General features: G+C 36.3%; 2 protein-coding genes across 2 annotated transcripts in view; both read left to right on the top strand.

Annotated features, from left to right (window-relative positions):
• The window catches only part of LOC125240504 (transcriptional repressor scratch 2-like), a 77,741-nt gene that overhangs the window by 48,888 nt on the left and 9,383 nt on the right, over positions 1 to 19,470 (top strand).
• Positions 8,215 to 10,653, top strand: LOC125241509. Its single transcript, XM_048150029.1, has 3 exons — positions 8,215 to 8,325; positions 9,127 to 9,207; positions 10,263 to 10,653. Exons 1-3 carry the CDS (start codon positions 8,322 to 8,324, stop codon positions 10,514 to 10,516), a joined length of 339 nt encoding a protein of 112 aa, XP_048005986.1. The 5' UTR covers positions 8,215 to 8,321; the 3' UTR covers positions 10,517 to 10,653.

Genomic DNA, 19,470 nt, shown 5'->3' with positions numbered 1-19,470 from the left:
CGTCATTGTCTTAATTTGATAACTTAAGTAAGTTGTCTTTTAAAAAATACATTTATTCCTATCAGATATCCCTGAAAAAAGGATATGGCCGAATTGAAAACCAACCCACCCCAAAAACTAGTCTTTGCTTGGCCTAAGAGCTGAAATTTTTGAAACTTCTCTTTTTATTTCTCTTCGGTGCATTGCTATTTAATCTTCTCTTTTTTCTATTGCTATTTAAACACTAAATAACTAAACAAATTAACCTATTTAGCTAATATTGCGAAACTGTTGTTTAGCTAACGATATCGTACATTTTCAACCTGTTTTACGTTACCGCCCTCAGTGTCGAGATTAACCCTTGAACATTGACGGAAACAAACCAATGTGAAAAGCGTGAAGGATGAGCACTGAAGACAAAAGGGATTAAACAATAGCAGACATGTGCATAAGAACACACATTGTGCACATTTCGTAAATAAAGACTGCTCAATCTTAAATCAAATCATTCATCAAATCAAATCATTTTCAGGGTGAATTTCTCAGCGTGATTTTTTTGTGGCGGAGCTGATAATCATTGTGTGGGCTAATTGTTTCCGGGTTTTTATGAAAACCAATCCTAAAATACTACCTTCGGCAATATTGCAAATTGTTACGAGTGTTATGTATATTTATTTAAAAATAATTTTCCATCGAAATTCTAATTTTGGTGTAGCGTCCAGAGCCTGTTTTTAGCGGATTATTGCTATGGTAAATCCAGTAAATCCGCAGCTATAAAGAAAACTTGCCATAACTTCATTCTTTATTACATTAAGTATATTTTTCTACTTGTCGACTGTAATCTGTCAATTAGGGCACCACAGACTAAACTATAAATGCTAACTTTTCAGTGTTGGATACTCTATGGTAGTTTCGACTCAATTATAATAAGCTCATTATAGTTGACTTTAGTTAACTGTAATAATTTCAAAAATAGAACTTCATACAATTTCTATACTAATTTGCGATACCTTGCAAATTTTCCTGCATCTGAAACACATTTTTTTTTATCTGTCGCGTTATCGGCCAATCAGAGACGGTTATTACAAACAATTGGTTGCTAGGTAATTCGATGTTGATACAACGGTGAACGACTCTATTAACATTAACTTTGACTTGCATGAATGATGATATTTCCGTCCATTGATGATGAAGATGATGACTCGTAGAAAAAGTATTGTATACAATAGTGATATAATAAGCTTTTCACTCTCGTACCGTACTATTAGGCCACTCAGCAAACTTCGTGGCCTAAACATGGTACTCGACTGAAAAGCTTAGTATTATATCACGAATGTATAAAATACTATTTAAGATGACATAATTAAGTCAATATTATTATACAATTTGACACTTATATAACTGAGCACCAAAAGTTGTCCGGGGGAAAGAACCAATTTTGGTGGTAAGTATTGAAATCATTTTTATGGCTAAACGAGACGCAGCAAGACGAACAAACGTGTCGTAACATGACCATTCAGCTTCGTTCCTGCATTTAGACATGACACAAGTGTCATACCTTGCTGGATTGGTCCGTCCCACACAAAAATATCTAATTTTGGTGGGTCGTAATACTTTTTCCACCAATTTTGGTGGTGAACAAATTGAGGGCAGTAACGTTTTTGTTTCTATTTGATAAGTATTTATTACATGTTAAAAGTGAATGAAGTGAGTGAAGTGAATGAAAATAGAAAAATCAATAAAGGGCTTTATTTTTGATTTTTTTTTTGTGGGTAGACCAATTTTGGTGGCGACCATGTCATTGAAATCGTAATTTCTCTAAAACTACTTATTATAATGATACATAACATTGGTAATAATTAGTTATGTAACATCAGTACATAATTTCAACTAAAATTACAAAACTAAAAAAATCTACCAAAATTAGGCAAATTTTGAGTATGTTGAAATTCACCCTTCATTGAAAATATTTTAATTTGTATTTTTTTTAAGTAGTCTCACTACTATTATACTATAAACATTTTTTTTATTTTATTTCTTTTCTTCAGACACAATAGTTACATTGATATTCTATTCTATTCCGATTCTTAACACAAAACTTTTCCCCTCACTATAGCGAGGAAAGTATAACGCAAAAAACGCGTTTATCACTGCGTCCAGTAAATCCACAGGTGGTAAATCATCGTCATCACTAGATGCACTCACTTTTATCAATTTTAAAGCAGAAAAAATGACTATATTCAAGGTCAAATTACTTTACCCACTAGCGGATAAAATGCGTTTTTACCGTGTTTCCGAGCTAGTGAGGGGAAAATTAAATTACTTTCTAAAAATATTTGATTTGTTTTAAAGCACATAAGTACTTACTAGAAAATAACATCGTATTTATAATTCGCCGTAATCCATCGAATATGGCCTACCTTGGCATTGAAGCGCTGTCACGGCCAGGTTCTTCGATCAGTAAATTGCTGTTGCCTACTGTCATGCATGGACGCCGAAACATTATTTATTCAAGCTCTCTGCGCTACTGAAGGCCGCTATGGAACTTGCTAGTGAAATTGTTTTACGTCAAAATTTTAACACGAACGTAATAGTACATTGTGTGTGTTTTGACGACCGATCTGGCTCAGTCGGTAGTGACCCTATCTACTAAGCCGCGGTCCTGGGTTCGAATCCCGGTAAGGGCATTTATTTGTGTGATGAGCACAGATATTTGTTCCTTTTGAGTCATGGTTGTTTTCTATGTATATATAAGTATGTATTTATCTATTTAAGTATGTATATCGTCGCTTAGCACCCATAGTACAAGCTTTGCTTAGTTTGGGGCTAAGTTGATCTGTGTAAGGTGTCCCCAATATTTATTTATTTTATTTATTTATTTTTATTAAGGGCGGAAAGTGAAGGATTACGAAAGATACGCCGTTTGTAGGAGGAGGGCTTTAATAACTCGAGTTTGTAATCCTTCAGACGCCCATGATATACACAATGTTTTTCATCACACTCGAGAAGTAATAACCAAATGTTAAACTAAGGGTCTAAAATCCCCCACATCTAGCGTCTCGCGAGCGTAGCGTCGGGACAACTGTATGGCAAAGCCTGACGCTGCGTCGGCGCGACGTCGTTATTTTATTACTTAAGTATTTCTTGCAAAAGAAGTCGTAGGCTATGAGACGTACACTTTCAAAAATTTCATATTTTAAGTAAACTTACCCATCAAAGCAGCATTTACCAACTGATTCTTCTTAGTGGTCCGATTCGCCAAAGTTTACTCTTTTCTTATCTTATCTTTGCTTACCTACTTGTCCTAAAACTATTTGACACAAACTTATTATTTCCTTCACCGCCCATAGTTCATTGAACGCTAAAATCGATTGCGCCTAAGAAATTCCTAACTCGATAAGAAGCGAAGAATATCTCCTCAAAGTTAATTATTCACACAGTGGGCTTAAGTCTTCGGAAGTTGTCGGCAACTTCATGGTGTTTGCTCTCGGCACCTACTTGCAAAGACCGATGTTTTAAATGCTACCTACAATTTAAAATTAAAGGCTTGTGCTTGAATGTTTTAAACTTTATTTATTGACGGCTGGCTGAGATCAAGTTTGTATGGCTGGGTTTATTGTTTTGCAACACGTTTGTTTATGCTATGTTCGGCAGAGTTGTCACGTCGTAGGAAATTAACGAGAACAAGAACTACCGGCTTACCAAGGAGATAATAGCTTGCGCCACGACAACGCAACGTTTTGTTTCTCTTTATTATTCATCCATGTTAGTGGAACAGTTCCTCTCGTTAACTCGGCGATCGACATGTTAGATACCCAGCCAGTTCAACTGTTCACCAAACGGCATTTAGAATATGTTACACGGCTGTAAGTATCGTCAGCTTTTTCTAACACAACACAAAAAGCATGTTTTGCAAAAACATCAAACCATTATTGACTGGCACTTCATAAAGCTCTTAGGAGCTTTCAAAGTGAAAGCTTGGAACGGGGCCGAAAGGCTGTCGCCTTGCCGCATTTCTGCGCAACACTGCACTGAATCACTTAGCGGAGAGTTAAAACATTGTGCTCCCACACGAACTTTTTTGGGAGCATTTTTGAGGGGTGGTGATGAAGTACATAAAATGAGTTTTTTTCTTTTATTACAGTTGCTTATCGTGGCCAAGTTCACAGCTGTGACATAATAATTGTCGCCCGACTGTGACACTTCGCCGTGCATTGTCTGTTTAATGACGCTGAGTAACAATGTTACTTGTCAACCCAGAAATAGGCACACAATTGTCTGTGTCAAGTGTTTCACTGTGGTGAAATAGCCCACAGGTCAGTGGGAAACAAGCATAGGCCTTAAGTGGGAAACAAGCATAGGCCTTGTGTGGTAAACTGACATGGTAGCCGTAAGGATGTCTAATTAATTTTTGCCTGAAAATCTTCTAGGCAACTACCGGGAAACTTGGCCCACCGCTGCATAGTGGTTGAATTATAATATTTATTTAAGTCTGCTCGGAAACGCCGTGCAACGTTTGGCGCCCTACACATTCTATTACTCCTTTTTACCACAGGCAGGCACTAAACATAGAACAGTCTTTCAGGGTTAGGTCTTGTAACAGTGTAAGGTCATCTTAAAAAATGTGTTTACCCATTATGTTTCCGGTTTCTATATTATGTCTACTCCTTGCTGTCAATATGAAGTTATGATGAAGTTTTATAATAACGTCAAAACAATAACATCATTATATTCTGGTCTACAAACAAATTTAAGTTAAATCTTTTATCAAGTTGAATACGGATTTTAAATAGATTTCTGTACACGTAATTAGTCCCACTGAACCACTCGGATACCATGGGTCGGTACATAATTACTTAGATAAACTTACCTTAAAATTACTTGCGATACAATGGTAACAATCGAAATGAATAAAACGTATCTTTTTGCGACTGTTACTCGTATTCATAGCCATACAAAATATTTCATTCACTGGGCCTACAAACTTGAAGAAATAAAACTTAAAAATATTCCCTGCAAGGTTCCACGTCAATTGTACATTTTGGTTTCCCGTTACGGCTTCTCACGTTATGTTTTAATGTGAGAAGCCGACATATTACATACTATGTCCCATGTGTAGATTAATGTTCATTCGAGTAAAATTACGTCATAAATTTAATGTTATTTACTACTGATGTTACTAATGTTATTGACGGACAGGTGACTTACAAGCAGCGTTTGACAAAATTAAAGAAGCTGGAAAAAATAATGTAGATGGAATAATACAATGGCTCGAGGAAAGTAAGTTTTCTAGCTAAGTACTTATGTTACAAGTGATCTATGTAAGTATTATCACCCTACTGGGAGTAAACATACAAGCCAAGTATACATCCTGGGGCCCATTTCTCGAAGCTACAAGTTGCCATTTACAAGGTGGTCAATGTGTCTAATATGACAAGTTGGAAAGAGACTTCCGCTTGTAACTTTCAGTTTTGAGAAATGGGCTACATTTTGAAGCTGTGTTTTGGCAAATATTCGTTCTATTGAGATTAACTGTAGTACTTACTTATTTATATTTCGGGTCCTAGAATAACTACCTACTGTGGATCTGTACTAACTTATATCCCATCTTATAATCCCATAAATAAATTTTTCCCCTCACTAGCTCGGAAACACGTGTTTTGTCCTTTAATACCAGCGGGTAAAAACGCATTTTATCCACTAGTGGGTAAAGTAATTTGACCTTGAATAAAGTTAAATTAACTGCTTTAAAATTGATAAAAGTAGGTGAATCTAGTAATAAAGATGATTTACCACCTGTGAAACTACTGGAAGCAGTGATAAACGCATTTTTTGCGTTGTAGTTTCCTCGCTGTAGTGAGGGGAAATGTTTTGTGTTACACTCGGGTGCAAATGTATTTTACTTCTCGTGTGTTAAAAAACTCGCAAGTTCAGGATTCTATTTTCGATCCTTTCACTATAGAATCCTTTTACTTGCTCGTTTTTCAATTTCACACTCGACGTTAAAATACAACTTTGCCCCCTTGTATAACAAATAACTATTAGTACTTTGCCAGAATAGGAAAAACATATCGTCACTACTTTAAAAAAAACTTGTATCTTCGTTTGTCAATGAAAAAAAATTGTAGTAAGTATGTATGGAATGCATATAGACTTACTGCGTTTTAACTTTGAGGAACAGCATGAGATACGAGATTTTTTAAAGTAGTGACGATATATTGTCTAAACACAAAATATCAGGATGTATTGTACCGTAAAAACAGGGAGTTTTGTCAATTAACCTTTTAGATCGCAAGTAGCAACGTCTCAGGGTACGTAGCCGAATGGCACAAACGATATCTATCTCTCTCGCTCTTGCGTATTGGCGCGACAGAGCCAGACTACCTTTCGCGGTGTTTCGTTTTCGTTTCGCTACGGCACCTGCTCATTTCGGTTGGGGTATACTACTTAGGGCCAATAATGTCGTAAGCAATTGTAGGTATACATATATTTTAGAGTCAGTTGTGCGTACTGGAAAGGCACATTGACGAATATCCTCTATTTAAGATCACGAAGGCTTTTATGGTGGATTCCAGATAACGATATATTTCATGTAGACTTAGTGCGTTTTCACATTATCCGATCCGATATCGGATGTCGGGCCGATATCCCATACATTACAGGTGCCATCTTGGATTTTTCTATTGAAATCTTTCCGACATCCGATAACGGATCGGATAATATGAAAACGGTCTTACGCTATTATATACATAAATTTACACCTATATTCCCAAAAGAGGTGTGAAACTGCTCAAGTATCAGTGCCTTTATTAGCAACTAGCTTTTGCCCACGGCTTCGCTCGCGTTAATTTCGAGAATTGCGGAATACTCCATACAAACTTCCACCCCCCATTTGGGGGAAGTGGTAAGTTAGAAAGAGACAAAAAGTAGCCTATGTCACTCTCCATACCTTCAACTATATCCACTTAAAAAATCATGTCAATTGGTCGCTCGGTTTTGCCCTGTAAGACGGACAAACAAACAGACACAGGGTTGACAGAAAACGAAATTATGATGAACCTGTATGATTGCAGTATCACAATTACTAAAACCTATAGAACGATTTCCATGTATTTACTCGTTATTTACTTTCTTTATATTTTTTTAGATAAAATAATCGACAAAGTCAAAGATACCGAGGACAAAATCCGTTCATATTTCGCAGATGCATCGAACAAAAACGACATAACCGCCGATAAGTTTAAGGAGGTCGTCGGCAAAATTGCCACGGACCAGAAGAAGACTATCGAAGATTTGACAAAAAACCTGACGCGGGATGGGGGAGGATTGATGGCCGCGGCAAAAGAGGGCGCTAGTAAAGCACTGGGCGCCTTGGGGATGAAATAATGACAAATCATTAAAGTTATTTAAAATATACAACGCTGTTTTAATGTTCCGCGATAATAATAGGCGAGACGATTAAAAAAAACTAATTAGTCCGTCAGTTAGATTATCAAAGAATTTTAGACACGTATTTTTTATTTTTTCTCGTCAACGAAAAATGACGACGGTACAGTGCGTTGAAGTTTCGCGTGACGTCACGCCCAGGTACAATTTTTACTTAGAAGTGATTTCACAAGCCCCCACTCCGGAACTTTGATGCTCTATATCTTTATATTTTTCATGAATCAGAAAAAGCGAAAAATATGTGTTCAGTATTTTTGGACGATCTAACTGACGGACTAAACAGAATGCCATTTTTTTATGCAGTCGTCATCCCTAACAATAAACAAACAGCATACCGATATGCTGATATTGCTGATAAATTTAATAAGTTAATTTATGTTCATTATGGAAATAATCTCCTCCTCCTAAGGTTCTACCAACTACTTCAAACATGCTAAGTTTGCACTTGGTTTGCATGAACATATGACATCGTTTATCTACCTACATATCTCAGGAACATAAGTAGCATGAAAACTTACCTACAACAAGCGCTGTCGATGTCGGTTGTCAGCAAGTTGTCGGTCTCTTAGCTTTACGACAGGAATTCCGTCGGTTGTGTGATGTGATGAAACTATTACTCTTGAAGTTTTAGAAAAGTGGGTCAACGGCTTCAGTATCCACTTATTTGTAGTCAGTGTAGAGTTTTCATAATAACGTTTTGGACTCATTGCAAACGTTGCAAACTAGTGTTTTGACGTGACAAATGTCAACCTAACATCAGTTTGAAGTATTATTATATTAATATGCTACGTTATTCTGAAGCTATACGGAAGTTTACATTTATTATTTAGTTATAAAGTTGTTGTAATCGCTAGTTCTTCGAGTCGCTTGCACTGAAACTTGGACGGAACAGTACTATGGGTTAGCATGATTCTAAAAATTCAGATTATAACAGCTTTCACTACGACATCAACGCGGATACGACTGGCTACGACTTTACACGGCCGTCGAATACAGTTTCTGCGTCCAACATTTATGCAAATGCGAGCCAGCCTGCCATATGATTACACGACTTGGGCCTATGAACAAATGCGTCGTGCAATTCTGATCGTAGTTAGTGTTGGTCGAGACTGGCTCTAAATTGACTAAATATGAATAGTTTTTACGAGACAGTGTTGAAGAATCTTCTAAGTCATTAAGTCGAACCGAGTTACCAGTTTTCATTTTCTTTTTTCAATGGAAAATATAATAGGTATAATTGGTAGTATTAAGATAAATAGCACTATAGATGTGAATTGTCTTTTCAACGGTGCTTATTTGCGTGGTACAAAAACGTAGTTCACAAGAAGTTACTGTGATAATGTTAATATCCACATATGATGGTTTATATTGTACTTGAGTACTCGCTAATCATAAATCTTACATGAAGACAATGCATTTAAATTAATCTCAAAGATCTCGAGACTAATCCAACACTCGTTATTGATAGTTGATTTCTTAACCATGTATTATCATCATACATCGGGGTTTTGGGAGCGGGAATGAATTACACTAGCCCAAAAATGGTGAAAACGATAAAAGATAAACATTACTTTAAGCCAGTTACACAGTTAAATATATATTTCAGTAATTCAAATGACTTTAAACAGAGTACTTACCAAATACACGAATTCATTCCCGCTCCCAAAACCCCGATGTATGATTATCATTTCCTTTGAGCAGGAGATTTGCAACAAACTTATGATCAAATTAAGAAAGCTGGGAAAAATAGCGTGGACGGCATAATAATGTGGCTGCAAGAATGTAAGTTACAGTACGTAATGAAGTAATAAATATAATTATAAGAGTGTGTGTCAACGGGCGACAGAGTCGTGTGATGACTTTTTTGTCGCTCACGTCTAATAGTCTATGGGCGAGTGTGAAAATCACAGAACTTTATTTATATAGAAGAAACCAGGCCCCGTAGCCGAATGGCATTTCTCCGACGCCAAACGAAAACGAAACGTAGTCCGGCTCTGTCGCGCCAATACGCAAGAGTGATAGGGATAGATATCTACTAGCGTTTCGTTTCGTGAGCGTTTGTGCCATTCGGCTACGCTACGCACCCAGTTCATCTATTTGTATAGGGGCCGAGCGTGTCAAATTTTGTACTGAAGTTGTTTCTTGCCTGTAATTTTAAATATGTCTCAGGCTCTTGATTGTTCATAATTTTTGTGTTGTTGCAATTGAATATCACGTAACGAGGCATTTTTTATGTTTTGATTGACTTCAACTTACAAAAATTGACGCCCGAAAGCTGCAAGCTGCGATTAAAGACGGACAACTCAGTGGATTTCACTGAGTTCATTTGACACGCTAAGTAGATACGTTTGCTTGATCTAGTGGTGAATATGCACACACCTGCCTGTGTGGCCTGCCTACTTTGTCGCTAGTGGGCGCATACCCTAAGTAATTACAGTCACCTGCAATAATAAATGTATTAATGAAAGACGTAAACATATCTACATATTCTACAGCTAGCACACTTGGGTACGTAGCGGGATGGCACAAACGCTCACGAAACGAAACGCTCGTAGATATCTATCTCTATCGCTCTTGCGTATTGGCGCGACAGAGCCAGACTACTTTCCGCTGCGTTTCGTTTTCGTTTCGCGTCGCAGAAATGCCATTCGGCTGCGGCACCTGCGATAAGGTAACTGTAAAATTACTACTTAATAACCTGTTTTCAATTTGATTTATAGCATATAAAATGCATACCATAAACCAATAGATCTAATCTATTTTGAAATTGCGTCAGCGAAAACATTTTATTGCTATTTTTGTAAGACAATAAATGACGGCTATTATATTTTTCTTAGCAAAAATCATCGACAAAGCAAAAGGCAGCGAGGACAAAGTACGAAAATATTTCGATGACGCCGCAAATAAAAGTGAAATAACCGCTGAAAAGTTCAAACAGGCTGTGGGAGAAATAGCCAAGGAACAGAAAAAAAATGTGGAAGAGCTATCCAAGAAATTAGCGGAGCATGGGTCTACGTTGATGAATGCTTTGCAAGCGGGCGCCCAAGCGGCGGCGGTTGCGTTTAAAGAAAGCATGGACAAAAAAAAATAACGTCGTATAAGTATATCGTATTTTGGTATTCATATCATTGGAGCGGAGCTATCAAAATTGCTAGGTACAAAGTTATCTGTGTATGACTCTACTAAGTAGTTACTTGGGTTTTTTTTTATAGATACCTACTGTTTTCTAACTATAACTCTGATATGTATTTTTATTATTTCTTCTGGAATTAATTATATCTGGCGGGCAATTATGGTCGCGCGATAAATGATAAAACATCAGGCCGTCCCTATCGCACTATTTGTAAGTGCGATAGGGACGGCCCGTATGTTTTATCATTTATCGCGCGACCATGATTGCCCTGCTGGAAACTATTGTGAGGAAATTAGTAGATAGTGACCTATTGAATAATCAAGTACCTATTTATCATTCGCTTCCGTCATTCTGGTGGTTTTCGATTGACTTATCATTTTAGTTACGCCACAAAAGTTAATTATCTACTTTACGCAAAGAATATCAGAAAGCCCACTTATAAATGAGTTAGCTATAAAGTAGTTGTAATAAATTCAATTATATTTAACATTTGGTTTATTTTTACTCGTAACTCCATACACATAGCACAAAAGAAATTAAAAAATACAGTTGTGTTGAATTTGATGTATTTAACCTCGAAAGTTCGCAATAACATAAGAGTAAATCGAATGCGAGTTCGCGCCGTCTAAATGAGCCTTAAATCAAAAAGTTCAATAGCCAACCTGTATAATTGGCAACTTATAATGTAACAAGGCTCGTCTGTCGATTCGCCGAGTTATTCGCTGAGCTCGACGCAACGATCATCCGAAACGGCGCGTTCGTTAACATTTTAAAGTGGAAATTAATTTCATTGTATAATTAGGTAGGCAGGGTATATAGTTCCGTGTGATACTCGACTTTGTGAAGTGCAATTGAGTTTTTAATGTACCTATTTAATTCTTGAAGTAATTTCTGTAGATTACATGCCTGCACTCCTTCGAGTGACGCTGACTGTCACAAATAAGTTAGGTATCTAGTTATCTTATGAACATGTCCAACATTAAAGCTAGCGGCAACTGGAGGAATTTTATTCCATAAGATTGAACATATTATAGGAAAGCCCTCAAAGTGAGGGCTAAGGCCTAGCGAAAACATTCTTCTCGAAAAGCTTCGGGGTCAATCCGCGGCAAGAGAAACATGAGTCACGATTTTATGGCATGTTCCATTTATTCACGATGCAAGTTGAAGTGATAACTATCTCTAAATAAGTTTTACTTTCCCGATATACGCATGGATCCTTTCATTTGCAGTTGTAGTTCAAATAAACACTCAATGAAGTCGTGACTCACGTTACTTTTACCCTTTGGACGTGTTTTTAATTCAATAAAGCCATCTACTCTTAGTAAACATTCAACAAAAGAATGAATGTAGACATTAGAGACTGTTTTTTAAGTAGTATTTAGGTACGTCGAGAACGTGGCGACACAGTATATCGTCACTAGGTACTTTGAAAAAATCTCGTATCTCACGCTGCTCCTCAAAGTTAAAACGCAGTAAGTCTATATGCATTCCATACATACTTACTACAATTTTCTTTTCGTTGACAGACGAAGATACAAGTTTTTTAGGGTTCCGTAGTCAACTAGGAACCCTTATAGTTTCGCCATGTCTGTCTGTCCGTCCGTCCGTCCGTCCGTCCGCGGATAATCTCAGTAACCGTTAGCACTAGAAAGCTGAAATTTGGTACCAATATGTAAATCAATCACGCCAACAAAGTGCAAAAATAAAAAAATGGAAAAAAATGTTTTATTAGGGTACCCCCCCTACATGTAAAGTGGAGGCTGATATTTTTTTTCAATCCAACCCCAACGTGTGATATATTGTTGGATAGGTATTTAAAAAAAAATAAGGGTTTACTAAGATCGTTTTTTGATAATATTAATATTTTCGGAAATAATCGCTCCTAAAGGAAAAAAAAGTGCGTCCCCCCCCCTCTAACTTTTGAACCATATGTTTAAAAAATATGAAAAAAATCACAAAAGTAGAACTTTATAAATACTTTCTAGGAAAATTGTTTTGAACTTGATAGGTTTAGTAGTTTTTTATAAAAATACGGAAAACTACGGAACCCTACAAGTTCTTGGCCGGTTTTTTTAAAGTAGTGACGATATGCTGTCTTAAGTATTACCTATTTATAAGTATACATAGTTAGTCACACAACGTTAGCGCCTACTTTAGGGCACTTATGATTCGCGCAATGCCAAGGGCCGGTCAGTTATTCAGTGCTCTCAGGTTTTATTTTCAACTGACGGGCCTTTACCATTCCGCGAACTGATCGTCAGTGGGCACTTAAAACACTCATCCGATTGTTCTCTAACTTCGGAAAAAAGTTGTGAAAACCCTTGTTAACAAGTAGGGGAAGGTTGCTATCATTGTACCACTTAACTTCGCTACTCTATAATTCATATATTTTATGTCAAAAATTAAAACTAGTTTGAGAAGTTTTACTTTTTGACATCTATTTATGAATTACCTTATTCACAATAAAAAAAAGTATAATAAATTAAGAGAAAAATCGTGAAAAGGTTTTCAAGGCTGTTGCCTTCTTTGGACCAGAGTCGCCTTCATTGGATTGGACCACAAAGTCACCATCAATAGACTTTGGAAATTTATACTAATGGTCCAATCAAGGATACTGATGGAAATCGACAAAAATAAATTTTGAATGAAATATAAAATTTTATAATTAAAATATATATATATTTCTTTTCAAATGTACAATTTTTGTTCTTACATATTGCCTATTTGCGCACGGGTGAAGTATTCTAAAAGATTCTAAAATAATTTTTAAGAAAAAAAAACCGCCTTCCTTTGGGGTTCTGGTGATAAATACTTTCAAATGTTGGATTATGTTATCAATTCGTCTGTATATTTTTTAATGTTATTCGATATCTCCGTCATTTCTGAACCAATTTTGAAATCTGGATGATTCTGAAGTACTTACAGATGAGAATGATTATCAGAACGGAACTCTAACCAGGGGCGGCTCACTCTTCATCAGCAGTTCCACTGCACCAAATGTCACTGTTCTGGACGTAAGTGCATGCTGTTCTTATAAAAATACCAAAGTCACTATAAGTGTGCCGTTCAGATTTGAGGAGTTCCATTCTGACCATCATCAGGAGTTCCACTGCACCAAATGTCACTGTTCCGTACGTAAATGCACGCTGTTCCTTTAAAAATACAAAAATCACCATATGTATGCCTTTCAGATTTGAGGAGTTCCCTCGATTTCTCCAGGATCCCATCATCAGAACTGGGTTCTGAGAAAAATGGGACCAATCTGTATGCATAAACAATCAATCAAAAAAAAAAATTTCAAAATTGGTCTAGTAACGACGGAGATATCGAGGAACAAACATTTAAAAAAATAAAATAAAAAAAAAAACATACAGACGACTTGATAACCCATTCCTTTGAGATTTGGAAGGCGGTTAAAAAAGTTGCCATGATTGGACCGGTCCGATGATAGAACCCATACGTGGTCCATTGATAGCAACTAGATATCATGTCACTAATAAAAATATTTAAAAATAGAGAAAACAAATGGCTGGAAACTGTTGTTTTAAATTTGCTCATTAATAAATGTTTAAGCATTATACGTAAACACACAAATTCAATTACAAATGTATTTATACTTTCGTGATTTTATTCCTTCGCGTAATTTAACTTCAACAGCGCTCGAAACACACTTGGACGCGTCACTCTTTTTCCGGGAAGCGAGGTGCGACTGAGGTTACGGGGTGGCCCAAGGTGAGGCCTAAGGTCACCTTGTACCTTACTGTATTCCGTCTAGTACGATTAGATTTTGAAATATTTAAGTGGTCCAATCAAGGCGCTGGTCCAATGATCGCAACCTTCCCCTACGCTCAGAGGCTACAAACACGCTGTACATGCAGTTTCCCGGTCTTTGTCCGGCGCTCGCGTACGAGTAGCCTTAATTAATCGAATGCTGCACCCGCCGAGGCGCACCATTCGATTTATCCACGCCGCGAACCAACAAGTTGTTAAATCGATTTTCTGGCTATTGCCGAATCGGTGGATTCCGATTCTACGTGATAAAGTTTTCATCTTATTTTGATACATCGATACCTTTGGGTTCAATTGGCGTAAAGGACAAAATGGAGGTTTTCAGGAGAAGCAAAAAACAACTTTTTTTTTAGAAAAATGTTTATATCTTTTTTGTTTTTTGACCTATATTTGTGACGTATATAGAAAAATATGTAGATTTTTAGTATCCTTCACCTAGTGTAGCAACCGTAGTGATAAACTAAACGGTTTAGAAGTTAGATGGTTGTAAAGGACACGTCAAAATGCTATAGACGTCCTTTACACCCACGATTTTTTTGAACAATTAGAGTTGATAGGGTCGTAAATGACGGTCTTAGATGATTTTTATACAAATTCGGGGCGTAAATGTAACCGGAATGGTACAAATGGCATCTGTTTTTAGCTTAGTTTACAATTGAGAAACTTGAAAAATGTATCAAAACGTAGTTAATATGGCATAGAATAGCCACATTAGTGTTACAGTGTATATTTATCTAAATATTTAGCAGAGACAAAGAACAAGACTATTTTATATCCAGTTTTGCAATAAAGAAACAACATTTGCTTAAAAACTATCTAATATTTTGGAAAGTTATTATTTTAGTACTCGCCGCTCGGCTGTCTCAATAAGTTACGCATTCAGTATTTAATTCTAGCAGGGAAACGCTTTCGTAGTTTAAGTAAAACACTAATTGTAATCACGTAAACTTTAATCAGCAACTGTGAATGGTAGACTATATTAATACGACAGTAATTTTAAGTCTAAAGTAGAAAGAAGTTTTAAGAATAACTAAGAGTTAAGTACTTATTTATAAACGCAAGTTAGGACGCGTATACAAACTGTAGTCAAGACTACCTACTATGTTGATTCATATTTTTGATAATTTTAAAATAGAAGATTGTTATTTAGTCTTATCACTCAATCAATCAATCAATATCATTTATTTGCAAGAATACTTAATTGTAGTTACAGGTTGTTCTTGTAAGAATTTTCAGTCACAGTATTCTATCGTAGTTAAACGATGTGCAAATATTAAAGAAACAAAAAAAGCTACTAATACATAACATTAGGTTAAGGTCATGTATTTTAAACCTTTCAGATATTCGACGGAAGAGCTTTACAAATATTCTGAATTACTCTCAATCAGAAAGTTGTTTGTACTGCAGACAATTCTTAGAACACATAAATCCTTACCATACAAGCCTAATCTTATTAATACAGGAAGGCGAAAACAAAATGTTGCACTGGTACCCCCCACTAAATCACGTTTTGCAAGAATACAGTACAGCAAAGTCTCACCTCGTCTGTATAATAAAATTAATAATAAATTAGATATTTACCCCCTTCGATTATTTAAATGTAAAAAAGTTGTGGCAGAATGGTTAAAGTCACAAAGCTATGATCAAGTGGAGACGCTCATTTTATAATACACAACAAATAGAGAATACATGCATACTCGTACATCCACATGAATACGTATCACACACCCACCCACTCATACAATACACCCCCCCTACACACACACACACACACACACACACACACACACACACGCACACGCACACGCACACGCACACGCACGCACACACACACACACACACACACACACACACACACACACACACACACACACACGCACATGCAAATTATATTAAGTAAACATGATTTTACTTTCTTAGATTATATTTTCGTTAGATTTATTTTTGTCAAAAGCATTGCACTTCTAAATTGTTAATTAAAATAATGTATACAAGTTGTTATGGAAGAGCGGGGTCTTCTGACACAGGTATTTTATACTTAATAGAAGACTCCAACCTATATAAATTGTTACCCCTACATTGTTTTACCAATAAAATATTTTTCATTTTCATTTTCATTTTCATTTTCATTAGGATTACATTAGAAAATTATCATTATTATTTATTACGGTACATTGTACACTTAAACCTGTTAAATAAGAATAATTTTAATTATGAGTTCAATCCTATAAATATTATAGTCAATGCTTTAAGTACCTGGGTACATAGCCAAGTCACCAAACGCTAACGCTCATTCGCTAGCGAAACGCACCTGTTATTGTCGCAGTCGCACTAAATGTTAGTATAGTCTACTGTTAAAGTTTACTGCCGGCGTAGCTGAATGGCAATCGTCGACGACAGATTTCGACAAAAATGCAGTCTGGTGCAATACGCAAGAGCGATAAAGATATATTATAGCTACGAAATAGATATTATCGTGAGCGTTTGTGCATTTGGGTACGTACCCTGATTACCATAATGTTTTTTTTAATTACCTACATCTCGCCGCAGTATAATAATACTACGAAAGCGTTTCCCTGCTAGAATTAAAGACTGAATGCGTAACCTACTGACTATTCAGACAGCGGCGAATACTAAAAAAATAACTTTGAATATGTTGCCAAAGTATTAGATAGTTTTTAAGCAAATATTGTTTCTTTATTACAAAACTGGATATAAAATATTAGTCTTGTTCTTTTTTGTTGCTAAGATAGCTTAGATAAATAATACACTGCATTAAACTGATGTAGAGCTATTCTATGCCATATTAAGTACGTTTTGATACATTTTTCCAGTTTTTAATTGTAAACTCAGAACAACATTTGTACCATTTCGGTTACAATTACGCCCCGACTTTGTATAAAAATCATCTAAGACCGTCATTTACGACCCTATCAAATCATGGGTGTAAAGGACGTTATAACATTTTGACGTGTCCTTTACAACCATCTATCTTCTAAATCGTTTAGTTTATCACTACGGTTGCTACACTAGGTTAAAGATACTCGTAATCTGCATATTTTTCTTATACACGTCACAAATATAGGTCAAAAAAACAAAAAAGTGGGTTTATCTTTCTCTTGGAAACCTGCATTACATGTCCTTTACGACAATTGAACCCAAAGATATCGATTACAGTTGCGGATAAAATATTTTTAGTGCTGGTCGTAAAGGACGAAGAACAAAAAAAACTTGTCCTTTACGCCCAACTTTATCACACTACTATAGAAAGTGATCCTTAGAAAGTAAGGGCTTAAAGGGCAACAATATATAACAAGGTGACTTGCGACTATATTTTTATTTGTAGATTTCCTTTACGACACAAATAATAATTTATAATTAATGACTTGATATTTACGCCCCTTCAGAAAAGCTATTTTTGCAAGTCCATAGTAGAAAATCTTGGTCGTAAAGGCAACTTTTTAAGAGATATCGAAATTTTAACTACACAGATCGATAGCGCTTGAAATTCTGAACAAAACGGTATATATAACTCATTTTCGCCAAAATGTCCTTTACGCCAATTGAACCCAGAGGTATCGACATGCATTCGAGCTATGTTGCTCTTCACGCATCAATGAGCTGACTATGATGAAAGGGGTCGTTCAAATATTACTAAGCATTTTAGGGGGAGGTGTTCATTGCTTTGCTTATGTTTCCGTAGTCCGTAGTGTAAAAATGTAAATACCCCGTCACCGTCAATGGCAACTCACAAATTGGGAGTGGGGCTGGGATAAATAATTGTAATAAATCAGCTTGACGCAATACTTGAACGGCCTTGGGCAACAGGAACTGTGCATAGGATGCTCAATTGGCTGGGAGCATAAAGTCAAGTGTCCCTTTTCGATTTAAGCCACTAGTGGGCAGACCCAGCTAGGCCTAAAAGACCTAGCACGAATTTAGAATCGTCTGATAACTTGACTGTATGTAATAAAGAGCTACACTGAATTGTTTTATCAGAATCAGCCTGGTGGTTTTAGAAACGTTGCGATGATTGAAACGTTCTGCTAATAGAGCTATCTGATGCATTGCTCTCAAATACGTTCCGGTTTGACGGACGGCGTCCGATGGTCATATCTCGATGTCGCTGGCAAACAGACGTTAACGTTTTCAATTTTATCTCGAGTCGACCGGCCCGCAGTTGCGGTATTTTCGATGAATGGCTGAGCCGGCAACGTTCGTTTTGTAAAAATCTAACTTTGATCACGATAATACCTATTCGCTTTTTTTAAATCATCGTTTAACTTTGTATGTACATACTTTGGAGCCAGCTAAATTAATTCTTCTATAGGATCCAGGTAATGTTTTTAGAGGAGTAAATGCTAGAACTTTAGGCCTTCAATACCTATTTACCTATGCCTTACCTATTTCTTTTGCCTATGCCTAAATTATTAAACTAGCAAAAACCAAAATTACCTGACTTGAAAAGTATAAGACTAACTAAATCAGTACGCTGAATGCGAAACGTAACTAATGCAACTGTGGAAAAAGATTAGTATCACCCTGTACAGGTGCTACAAAAAATGTTAATTGTAAATGTATGTCATCTCTACATCCATACTTAATAATATTATTAAATGGGAAAGTGTGTGTTTCTGTTTCATGGCAAAACCGAGCAACGAACTGACGTGATTTTTGAAGTGGAGATATTTGAAGGGATGGAGAGTGACATTGGCTACTTTTTGTCACTTTCTAACGCAAGCGAAGGCAAAAGCTAGTATTAAATAAAGTGAATCCAATCTGCTATAAAACCCGAATAGTCGAATACAATACTAAAATAGTTATTAAACAAACCAAAACGACAACCCAACACAAAACTAAATAAAATAGATAAATAAGTATATTTTAGTAACTAAATATTTGTACTAGACTTCTTGGTCACATTTATTGATCTTGCACCGTTCGCATTAGATATACATACCTCATACACCTATACGTTGGTATCTTTTCGTTGCATTCTCAGAGACATTTCTCCAGCCGTCCGTTAACAACCTGATGTATGTCAAGGCGAAGTCGGGCCACTTCCTGAGCTACGAGGGTACAATGCCGCTTCCTTACAATAGAGCAGACCGAGATATGTGGAA

Source organism: Leguminivora glycinivorella, chromosome Z, assembly GCF_023078275.1.
Source record: "Leguminivora glycinivorella isolate SPB_JAAS2020 chromosome Z, LegGlyc_1.1, whole genome shotgun sequence".
Classification (NCBI taxonomy): domain Eukaryota; kingdom Metazoa; phylum Arthropoda; class Insecta; order Lepidoptera; family Tortricidae; genus Leguminivora; species Leguminivora glycinivorella.
The sequence above is the reverse complement of the archived record's forward strand: the minus strand, read 5'-3'. Positions and strand labels throughout refer to the sequence as shown.